This window comes from Phaenicophaeus curvirostris, chromosome 6 (genome assembly GCF_032191515.1).
Source record: "Phaenicophaeus curvirostris isolate KB17595 chromosome 6, BPBGC_Pcur_1.0, whole genome shotgun sequence".
NCBI classification, from domain to species: Eukaryota; Metazoa; Chordata; class Aves; order Cuculiformes; family Cuculidae; genus Phaenicophaeus; species Phaenicophaeus curvirostris.
In genome coordinates, this window is record NC_091397.1 from 42,615,698 (window position 1) to 42,627,704 (window position 12,007).

The following is a 12,007-nucleotide window of genomic DNA, read 5'->3' on the forward strand; positions in this document are numbered from 1 at the left end:
TACTTAAATTTAAGAACCCACTTCAATCCCATTGAGTTAAACTGTTGAGCAATTTAGTACTTAACAATTGCTTAACCATAGCAGAATGGCAAATTGACCCAGTTTTCTTTCAGGTGCTCTACCCAGAGGATTTGTTCTGTTTTTTCTGTCTAAGAACTACGTTTGTGGTGAAATTGTGGTGCCTATTGAGCTCATAGTAAATACCTAATTGTGCTAATTTGTGTAAATATGATCTCACCTACACAGTAGTAAGCAGCTCTGTATGAGGATATAGAAAACAAAAGAAATGTCAGCCAGAAGTTTGGAGGCATAACATAAGTGGGCTTTTTAGTCATGTAGCCAAAAAGCATTTCACCATTCATTTTGATTACAGTTTACGCTGGTTTATATGGTGACTCAAGAGCTAAATAATAAATCGGTGCTCTTTCGCCCTTTACCAAAAGTTTCACAATGACACTTTTTGTATCTATTTTCACATAGATAAATTGTATGCATAAATACGTATGCATAGATAAAGTTGTGTGCAAAGTCTGCTCTTTCAAGTAAGTGACTTTGGTTTGGAAAATCAGCAAGGAAACACTTGATATTATTTGAATCTGGGATAAAATTGAGTCAGCTTTCTGAATAAAAGTTCTCAGTGGCTTTCCTTTCTACCCTGCTTACCTTCTAAGGTGTAGTCAACTACTGTTCTGTCCTTTCTTCAGTTGACTGAGAAACTTTACCCAGTTCTCATGAGTTGTTGCCAACAAAATCAGGATATGTGATTTGGGAGAGAGAAAAAAAATACAATGATGCTGTATTACATTTGTGTAATGTGCTGCAGCTGAATTCAGTTCCTGCTGGAGTTTTCTGTCTTGTAGAGCTTTTTGGTTTTTTTGAAGGTACAATGTTTTTAAGGAGAGATCCTCCTCTCAAGAGAATCCTATCCTTGGATAGGCATAGTGGGAAAAAGCGTGAACAAGCAGAAGTTCCTTATGCTTGATAATTTGGGTGGTTTTTTTTCTCTAAAATCAAATATTTCAATAAACAGTCATTAGTTATCCCTGAAAAACTGGCTTCAGTTGATTCCTCAGCTGGTCACTGCTACAAGAAAACTTTTACTGTTTTGATTTCTTTTTAGACAGGAGTAAAAATAACTTCAGTGATGTATTTTCTCAAGTTCTCTGAATTGACATGAAGTTTAGGAAGTTAAAACAAGCTAAAAGCATTCAATTAAGTAACAAATACAAAACCTGTTCTAAACCTTGCATATCTTTTAAGTTTAATTACCATTTAATTATTATTTCTTAGGGGGGGTGTTGTTGATGGTTGGTAGTGGTACATCAGACTTTTTTTTAATTAAAAAGCTAAGCACACTTCCTTACTGCATGCTTGTGTTTTTATGAACAATTCCAGGGAAAAAGTCATCTTCTTGGGTTCCAAAGGTGCTTGAGTATAATCTAGAACACTATCCAGATTTTACATCTTCCATTTTAAAACAGTGATGTTCTGTTTACGGCTTTAGAAAACTAGTAGTTTATAGTAGAGTGTTTCTACAGTTTCTGGAAATGGCAAATTTAAATACATGGAAGGAATCTCATGGACCTGTTGGAGTGGGTCCAGAGCCTGGAACACCTTCCCTTTTGAAGAGAGGCTGAGAGAGCTGGGGTTGTTCAGGTTGCAGAAGAGAGGACTCTAAGGAGTCCTTATTGTGGCTTTTCCATAGTTAAAGGGGACTTATAAGCAAGATGGGGAAAAACTCTTTAGCAGGCTCATTAGCAATAGAATAAGGGGTAATGGTTTTAAACCAGAAGAGAAGTTTGTACTAGGTGTTAGAGTTTTCTTATGCTGAGGGTGGTGAAACACTAGAACAGGTTTCCCAAAGTGGTGATAGAAGCCCCATCCCTGGAAACATTCAAGGTCAGGTTGGATGGTGCTCTAAGCAACCTGATCTCATGAAAGATGTCCCTGCTCACTGCAGGGGAGTTGGACTAGATGATCTGTAGAAGTCCTTTCCAACCCAAACCATTCTATGATTCTGTGATTTTTCATGCTACCCCTGAGTAGGCTGTAAAACTCCAGAACTTTCAGCTTAATGACCATCTCAGCTAGAATTAGTTTTCTGTATTTAGTAAACCTCAGCGGATTTATCTTCCTTGTCTGTAGCGATCTCTGTTTTATCCCAGATTAATTTCTAGCATCCATAACACCCACAGGCAAGAAGCTCCACAGGCCTTGTCCTCATTGCATCCCACTTCTTTCTTTTATTTGTTTTGAGCCTTAACTTCAGTAGTTTCTAGTCCTCTAGTAGTTAGATTGGAAGAGATACCCCTGACTTTTAGTGTGCATCCTCCCAGTCTTCTCTCCTCCAGACGTCAGAGCCCTGGCTTACTTAATCATTCCTTGAATGGAAGCCATCTAGAACCCGGTGCAAACTTTGTTTTTCTTTTCTGATCCTTTTTCCATATTTCCTTTTCAAGGAAAGGGATGGGAACTGCACACAGAAAAAAGACATCTGCAAAACACAAGATTCATACATGTTTGTGTACTGATGTTGTCTCAGCCTTTCCTAATAATCCTTTTAGAAAAAAAAGCTTTGGCCCAAGTGCTCTCATATTTTAAATAGTCATCACCATGTCTTTAAGTGATGGTTTCTGATTAAAAGGAGTACAGCAGCATGGCTGACAATATGAGAGAATTCATGTAGCAGCAACACTTGCATTTGTTCATTCGTTTTGTTGAACCCTCCAATCTGTGGCCAGTTCATCAGAAACTGGCAGCTAAAATGAGCCTTTCACACTGTGATCGCATAGCAATAATTGTTCTTATTCTGTTTTCATAGATCCGCCTCCTGTTTTTCAAAGCACTGATGGAAACTGGGTAGCTTTGCAGAATGTCACTTTGCCTCGTCCTCGAATGCTTGCCAAACCAAAGAGTCAAGTCTTTGAAGCTTTGGAGAATGAATCCAGCATTGTGTCTGCCTATGATGAGATGGGCTCAGACAGCGAGGATGACTACGACTGGAATGTGGCCTTGAACAAGCTGCATCGGAAACCTCGGCAATTACCAGATGATTTCTATTATCCCAATTCCCAATATGGTACTGAATGGGTTTATGGCAATGACCAGTACCAGGCAGTGACTTCACCTTCCTCTGGGTTATACACCAATACTGAGACACTGTTCTCTGATTCTGAAACATCTTCAGTAAACTCTTCCCAGGAAGCTAAGGGCACTAGCAAACTTCTGTGGTTACAAAGCAGAACTCAAAGTGATATACCCACAATGGAAAAAAAACATTTTCATGGAGAACTGGATGTAAATTTCAATCCACAGGCAACCAACCTGGAGTATTCAGACAGCAGTGAGACTGAAGAAGTCCATTATGATTTAGAAAAGAGATCAAGAAGGTGGAGGAAGAACAAAGCAATTTCTGAAGAATTATGTGAAGAAAAAAATTGCACAAAATCCAACAAGATGAATTTAAGTCAGGTAATTGTGTTGGAGCTTACTGAATGCTATCTTGAAAAGAGCTGGGCAAAACTAATTAAGCTATTCTGGCAATAACAGGTGAAATGTGAGTGGGAGGTAGTGTATTCTTGCAAGCTTTATCCTCCTCATGTTTTAGAAGAAGCAAAGGTACAGTGTTACTTAGACTATGAACAGGCTTTGCCTCTTTCTCAAATATACCACTTCCATCTGATAAACGGCATTGTTAATGCTGTAAAATACAATGCTCTTAAAAAAAGCTCAGACTTTGTCAACAGCTAGCAGATGTTGACTAATCACCTGTTTGGTTACATTGTAGTTTGGTTTTTTTTTAACTCCTTTGTTCGTAGAATAAGAATTAACTCGTATACATATACCTGGTAATTATATATATATATAAACCAAGAAAACAAAACTAACAGAATATAACAGCTCAAACTTGGAATAACTGATCATACAGCTTGAAGACAGCAAAACACTCCGCAAATGTTTCTCACAACAAATGTGAGATAACCAGAAAGCAAGGAAGTCTGTCTGGAGTTTGTCCAGGCCTAAGACTGATATTATATAGGGGATACAGTTGTCCCCCAAAACATTTTTAGCTGTATAAGCACACTTCTAACTAGCTGCCCAGCTGGATGAGGAGGATACTGACCACTTGTCTGGTTTCATTTCCCATGTCCTACCCCTCTCAAATCCTGTAGTTACATCATTGCTGCAGTAGAGTAAACCTAAGTCTGAAACAAGGAGCTAAGCGCTGTCTTCTCCCTATGCCTCTAACTACAAGCAACATGATGCAATCTTTAAAGCCATCTGAGCAGTTTTAGAATGCCTAGAATTGCTCTTCTTCACTCATGCTACTACCCTGTATTTCCTATTGAAAGACATCAGTACAGCTGATCATAAACCAATATTAGGATTCTAGGATTTCAGCACATTTTTAATGTTGGGTAAACCATTGTTACTTCTGTATCTATTCCATCTGCTTTGAGGAGACAAATGTGGGCGTTTTCTGACACACATCCCCCCCCGCTCCTTCATGTTACCCTTCAGACTAAAAGGGACTGTTTCTGCTCCCTTGCTCCGTCAGCCACAGTGGGGCAGGCAGAGGCACGCTGCCTCCAAATCACACCACTGTCTTCAAAGAAATTAAATTAAATTGGGTGGGTTTGCATACGTTTAGTTTGTGTTTGGACACACACTCTGGTGGCTGATTTGACAGCTGGTGCCCACGTTCAGAGAACAGTTACTCTGGCAATGGACTGGCTACTGCAATTTATGTAATAGCAAGAGCGTTGCATGGTTGAACAGTTCTAGGAAGAAATTAAAATGATCATGAGCATAAGGAATATGATTTGAGGTATAAAAATAAATTAGCCAGATATCATCTATATTGCTGAGATAAATGAGATTAAAGGGATGTTAGCGTTTCATATAATCCCCAGAGTAATGTATTGATCTTGATGAAATGGTTGAGGCTGCAGCAGAGAGAGACCTGTATGTAAATAGTTTGTGCAAAATGATTTCGTAGGTGCACGGAGAACTGCAGAGAGCATAAACTAAAGGAAGCTTCATTGCGGGGTCTTAAATCAGTTATAGATTTTCATGTGCTGAGGTTATACAGAATTTGCAGAAACTATACAAAATTCTCTTCTAAACTATGTTGCATCTAGACATTAAACAGCATACAACTGACCATATGTAAACTGCAGTGAAGAAGCTTACGTTTTCCTGATTTTGTTGCATTGTAATAATAACATTATTATGCTGCATTGCAATAATAGCATGATATTTTGCAAACTGTTACATTTTCATCATAAAACAGGATTTCAGTTTAGGAGTCTAAAAGTTGGGGGTTCTTTTCTAATTTTCAAATAGTGTGGGCTGTTTTCTTGTTTGCTGCTCTCAGGCTCACAGCGAAATGAAATCAGACCCTTTCCTCTCTCCCTGCACCAAGTCTAGAGAATTGTAAGCATTGTAACATTATGGAACAATTGCAATAGTTTCATAACTCACAACTGCATTTCAATTAAAAATTTGGCAGTTTTTAAACCAAGAGCCAGAACCTAGATTAGGATAATGCTGTGGCAGTTTTTTAAAACTGCTTTTAAGCTCCTCACTGGAATGATGACTCTGTGACTGTGAGAGTATTCATTGTATGAAGTCTGGAGTGACTTCAAAAGGGAGACCTGAAAACAGCTTTTGAATTATACTGTATTTGGGGAGAAATTTTGCCACTTTATGATAGGTAAAAGAACAACCTACTTCAGTAAGCTGATAAAAGAATTATGTAAACATGGTCAAGAAGGAAGTAGAAAGGAACATAAAGACTATATGGATGCAACTGATGTCTTACTGTAATAAATTCTGATAACCTGGTTCCTTATATAACAGGCAAAAAGTTATGTTCCTGGGGAACCTGAACTGGGAAATGCAACCTTGTTTTTAATGATAAATAGTTTTCATCTTTATACATCTTTATACCAGACGTTGCCAGTCAAGCCACCATTCTCTCTCTGCTTTCCTTATTAGTAGTAATATTAATTCATATTATTAATAATATTGATATATTTGCTTTCATTATCTTTTTGGTGGATGAGATGTTGCATAGTGTGGCTGCAATTCTTATATTTCTGGTGGAAAGTGGAGTGGCTTAATTACTTCAGAGTAAGGGAAGTGCCCTCATTACGAGTTCGCTTCTTTGATCATGAGTCCCTACTGTTAATTACAGCCCTCCTGCCTTGCAGCCAGGTACAGATTGAGCATTGTTGGACTGCCAGTCCCCACGGGATGACGCTTGGGATGTATTTATTGAAAATAGCTGCCCTGCAATTGCACAGACTCTGAATGAGAAACTGTCTGCAAACCTCACAGATTCTGTTTTCTCCTGATTTTCTCTTCTGATTTTTTGTGTATCTATATGAATGGAAAATTCTCTCAAGAGTTTATAGTATAGCACGGATTTGGTTCTGGAGTCTCCAAGTTATTAATTTGCTTACTTGCATTACTTAGGGACTTGTTTTTGTTTGCTAGGGTTACATTGAGTTAGCAGCAATTTGCATGCAAGGATTTGGACAGTATGCATGATGAAAGGTGTGTTTTCTGGCTAATTGTCTGCTAAAGTACTTACACTTGCATTAGAAACACTTCATTTTCTTCTAGTGAGACTAAGTTTGTGGCAGTGTTAGTCTGCCAGGCCCTCACTGAAGCTCTATTTTCAGATAAAGCGGTAGCCCTTTATTCTTGTTTGCAGATGTTAGTATTGTATGTTGCTGATAGATACAAATGGGAATTTACACAAAGATTTGTGCAAACACAAAGGTTTCATTAAACTTACCAGACAAAGTGTGAACAGTAAAGAATAATTAAGTTTAAGATAACATCTATTAAATAAATAATTATAATAGTACCTTTCAGTGTATTTATTATTTTTTATTGTTGCCATGGCTTCTAATGCACTTTTTAATCTGTTAATCCATGAAAGAGGTATCATCTCCTCACAAATAGTTCATTGCCACCATCTGGAAGGCTCAACACGCAGGGCTAGTAGCCTGCCAGTAACAGAAAACACAAAGTGTAGTGTTACGGGAATATCATTATCTCTGTGTGTTAACAGGAACTAGCAGCTCTTGCAAATGTAAATACTCCACCTGCTCATTGTAAGGAGGTTGGAAAGCCGAAAGGTGGATAATAGACATACTTGAATCCAGCTGTAATAAAATCAATACTCTCAAAGCAAGTCCTCCCCCAAGAAATGATGTGTATTCATAACACAAATTTAGCTACTGTGGAGTAAGCCCCTAGGGATGCCGAGGCAGCTCATGGCTTCCCCCCGTGCTGGCAAATGTAGCAACAAACTCTTTAAGTTTCCCAGCCCATGAGTTAGGAAAATTCCTTTGTGTGTTGAAGCATAAGCTAGAATTGAGAACATTTCAGTAATGGTTTGACATGCTGCTAAGGGAACATAGCAGCTTGCTGCTGCAGAAAGAGGAATATGTCCTTCCTGTCTGCCTCCCTGCCTTCCCTCCATCTGCATTCAGCATGGCCCAATATCTCTTCTTTGTCAGCTCTAGCATGCGCTTGGACCCCTTTGCCAAGCCTACGCAACTCATCACAACCAGGTAAGTAACAGGAAGGTGCAGGATGACTTTTTCAGCAGCACTAGGTTGTTAATGTTAACTCACCTTCTTTCGTAAGACACCATCATCACGTTTTTGTCATGCTGAAGATGGGCAACTTAGCGATATTGTCCTGCCAGGCCCTCCTCCAAGAGGCATAGGAAGTCAGCTGGAGGGATCTGCAAGGATTTCACTGATCTTTTGGTAGAGTCAGTAAAGATCAACCTAAAAAATGTGGTCCTAGGAAGACCAGTATTTTTTCAGGATCAAGAGGAGCTGTGATTCTCCTGTTGTCACTGTGGAGTCTATGAATTAACTGATGGTGCTTCCCACAAGGGTATGTGTGTATTACTATTCCAATGTAGCGGCTAAACAGTTAGAGCTATGCATTTATATGTAAGAACCCCCCAGGGGAATCATACACGTCTCCCTACGAGATGAACTATGTCAGTACTTCCTAGTACAGCAATTAGATAGAAACATAGGAAGGCATACCTCTCTGGATTGCATGCCTCCTTGTCAGCTTATTTAACCAAGAATTGCAAATTTTATCTTTACAAGCTTGAACTGCTCAAATGCCTGCATAGAATGGGATTTTTTTCTCTCCATTGCAGACTTAACCCCATTGTTAACTGTACTGTTCCTGCCTGAATGCTACTAGAGGAAGCCCATACCCATGGTGCAGAGCTTTCAGAGCTCGCTAGAAAGTCTTTCAACCTTAAACCACATGTTTCGGTAGATAAGAGTAGGGTTTTGGAGGTGCCTATTAAATAAATGGAGGTAACTCAGGTAAATAGGAATTCTAGTAATTAGCTTAGACTAAATACCTAACTGTAAGTAGCTCAAGTTTAATGAGATGTATCTCCAGTAAATGTATTATCTTAAAACACAAGTATAGTGTTTAGCCGTGCTTTCTATCCTGAAAATCTCATATATTTTGATTATTTCTCTCCTGGGTACAAAATGACAAACTGATTCAGCAGCAACTTTCAGATTTCTTTTTACTTATTTAGTGATATGTGAGTATTTGTTGAAAGACATGCAGGATATGTCTGAAAAAAATCTCTTGTTACAATTTGAGGAAGCACCATTATGATAAATAAAGATTTTTAATTAAAAAGGTGAAATGACACCAGTCTTCTAAATGAACGTAAATGCGTATTATAATGTGTTATAAAACCAAAGTGGAAACACACTGATTTTCTTGAATCTTGTTCTTGATCCTATTCAGAACAGAAAAGGCTTTTTATTCTGCAAGAGCTGATTGTTTGGGAAAAGAATGAATTTCAATATAAACCTGTGGTTCCCCTTCTATTATAGCTAATCACATACTTTCAAATCCTAATTTTCCAAAAGGGTGTTCTGCATCCCGAAGGTGAGCTACAGAGCAATAATTTAGTTGTGTAATTGATTCACAGGTAACTGCAGGCAAAAATAGTCCCAGAAGGTGAAAATGCTTGACACTACATAGTACCGTTTACTGTTTGAGAGATGAGAATTGATCTTATGAACACAATGTGTCGATTCATTAAGAGCAGTTTGGCAGGTAGGGTTTGTAAGAGAGCTGTCAGAGTTAACGTTTCCCGTGTGCACTGGAGGTAATTGGTCCATGCATAAATACTGCTGCTGCTGCAGAGAGAGTAACAGTGCAAAGCAAATCTCCTGTTTATGTATTTCTAAATGAATGGTAGAAAGAACACAGCTTTTAATCTCTCCAGCAGTGTCTGGTCTTGTCACAGTAGGAGAGCATAAGGCAAATCAGAATAACTTCTGGAGAATTGCCCCAGATCATCCTCTTAGATCTGCTGTAATGTGCTTACCACTTCTTGGTTCTAGGCTGTATTATTTATAGCTTCCTTCTGGATTGTTTTATTATGATTATGCTCCATTTCAAAGAATTCTTACTTTTAAGACCACTTAATTCCACCTTATTCTATGCACTTGCTTGAGACACTAAACAAAGTGTCTGACTATTCTAAGCTCTCTCTTAGCCATCAGCACAGAGCGAAAATTATTTCCAGAAGGCAGTTAATCTATAGGTGGAATGGGTTACTCTGGGAGATGCCTGTCTCTCTCCATGGACTGTAGTGGAAACCAGGGAATACTGGGTCCTAATCAGGCAGCACAGATCCAAATAATATGTTGGTATGTATCTCTAGACATTAGATTTTGGCATAGCCATCAGATATTTTCATATTTTCCTGCAAGGGCTGGAAAAAAAGAAAAAGCTCCTTTTCTACATCGTTACATGTTTAGCAGGCACCCTGGGGATTTTTCGTTCTTCCATTCAGCCTCCAAAGTAAGGAACTTGTCATGGCTGAGTCTGCAGCACCCACCATACTTAACTGAGCCTCTGACTACTTCCCACCATTTAGGTCCCAAGGGTAGGAAAAGAAGGTGCTCCTAAAGAGTGGATTTATTCCAAGGAGGTTGGCATTTGAAAAATAATCTTTACTGTAAAAGATCCTCCTGTGTAAATAATCACTAGGAAAGTAGAAAATCTTAAGCACCTTAGTGTAATAATAGGGAGTTCTTTCAAAACTTGTGTCCAGTAGTCTTTAAGAGAAACATGGGTAATGCCCAAGACGAATAACCAGAAAACTTGAGTGCAGCTTTCAACTGCAAGCTGATCACTACTTCCAGATCACAAGTTATTTTATTCCCATACTTCACTTTCTTTGCCAGCACTGTGTCTGAGAGTGATGGCAGGAATGGCAGTGCTTGGAATGGGAAATGCCATTTAGGCTTTTCTTTCATTAGTTCCACACAGAAACGTAATGACTTTGATAGTTCCCTTTTATATGATATAAAAACAAGGAGGAATAAATATAATCCAAAAGGTGTGGGTTTACTGGCATTCCTCTGCAAAGATGTATTTTTTTATCAGCACGCTTAATGTGCTTTCTTTCCAACTTCCCCACAGAGTGCTCACACCTATTCTTTTCTAGGAAGCTGGGGGTTTTGGGTTTCTTTTCTGTAATTATGCTGTTCTTCTAATTTCATTGCAGGATTTCGATGATTTATCAGAAACAGATATAAGCAGTGAAGATCATCATCATAACATCAAGCCTGACCTTATGGAAGAGGAGCTTAAATCCAGGTTGTTTCAGCTTGCTGCTAAAATGAGTGACAAGGAAACATCTTCTGGTGAAGAACAAGAGCCAGAACCTAGAACAGAACCTGAAAACCAAAAGGAGAGTTTGTCCTCAGAGGAAAATGGCAGAACCATTCAGGAAGAATTAAAGAAGGTAAGTGGTCATTGTAGAGCAGTGGGGCTAATATTGTAAAAGTTAGAATCCAGAAAGAGAAACTTTTGGTTAGAAAATTAGAAATAGTTGCTTAAAAAAAAACAAAAAAAACAAGGGTCCTTTACACTGGGTCTGAGGCTGCAACACATGTGCAGGTAAAACTTGAGTAAGGTGTGTGTTTCTTCCTGTGAGTCAACAGCATCAATTCAAAGCAGTGAACTTATCTTGTGTAATAAGCATTTGGCTGGTATTAATGGAATTATATCAGTTTTTATTTAAAATACGTATCCAGTTTTCCTTTTTTCTCTCCTTGTTAACCAGGTGGTTTAAGTGGTTTTTTAGTCCTTTTATTTGCTCCTCTATTTTCAGTATCGTGGAGTTCATTCTGATGTCATAGACTCTTCTTTTGCATCTCCATTGGAATATTTTGTGCTTTAAAGCTTTCCTACCCTGTAACTCTCTCAGCTAATAGGCCTCTTTGAGTATTCTAGTGAAACTGAAATGCAGTGTTAGTTCTAATAATGTATAAGATCCTCTGTGCCATTTCACCCTTATAGTCAGATGTCTGATTTTAATGTCACTCTACAGGATTTACCACCTGCCCTCTCCTCTTTCTACCTCTGAATTTCTCTTCAGACCATAAGGTGTGCTTGAATTTTGGTGCTGTAGAAGCCCAGCACTGCCCCTTGCCAGTCTACCTTTCTTATCCCTTAAATCCACTTAGGCTCATTCTTTTCTGCTGTGTGTCCTGACTCATATCTTGGATTCTTGTCTGCACAGCAGCGTGGACAACTCTCTAAAGGAAATCTATTCTTTATCATTTGAAAGGTGTTTTGTTCAGATGCTTTAAAGAACTAATATACTCAGAGGTGGAAGGAGGATCGAGTGACCCAGGTGGACAATAGGATGCTGTCTCAGTGTGAAGGAATGTTGTCAGAAAAGTCATTGCTCACCTGGAGTTGAACCTGGTGAGGAACACAAAAGGAAATAAGAAAGGCTTCTACAGATGTATCAGCAGCAAAAGGCAGATGAGGGAAAGCGGGACTCGGTTCTGCAGTGACCTGGTGATAGAGGACATGGACAAGACTAAGTTACAAAACACTGTTTTCACCTCAGTTTTATGGATCAGATTTGTCCCCAAGACTACTGGGCCCCTGAAACCTGTGGGAAAGT

General features: G+C 38.8%; 1 protein-coding gene across 4 annotated transcripts in view; it reads left to right on the forward strand.

The window, feature by feature from the left end:
- Nucleotides 1-12,007, forward strand: part of MYRIP (myosin VIIA and Rab interacting protein) — a 224,647-nt gene that overhangs the window by 189,008 nt on the left and 23,632 nt on the right. For all 4 annotated transcript variants that reach the window (XM_069859969.1, XM_069859968.1, XM_069859972.1 and 1 more), the window contains exons 10-11: nucleotides 2,822-3,471; nucleotides 10,595-10,834. In XM_069859969.1, coding sequence (XP_069716070.1) covers nucleotides 2,822-3,471; nucleotides 10,595-10,834 — 890 coding nt within the window. The remainder of the gene's footprint in view (nucleotides 1-2,821; nucleotides 3,472-10,594; nucleotides 10,835-12,007) is intronic.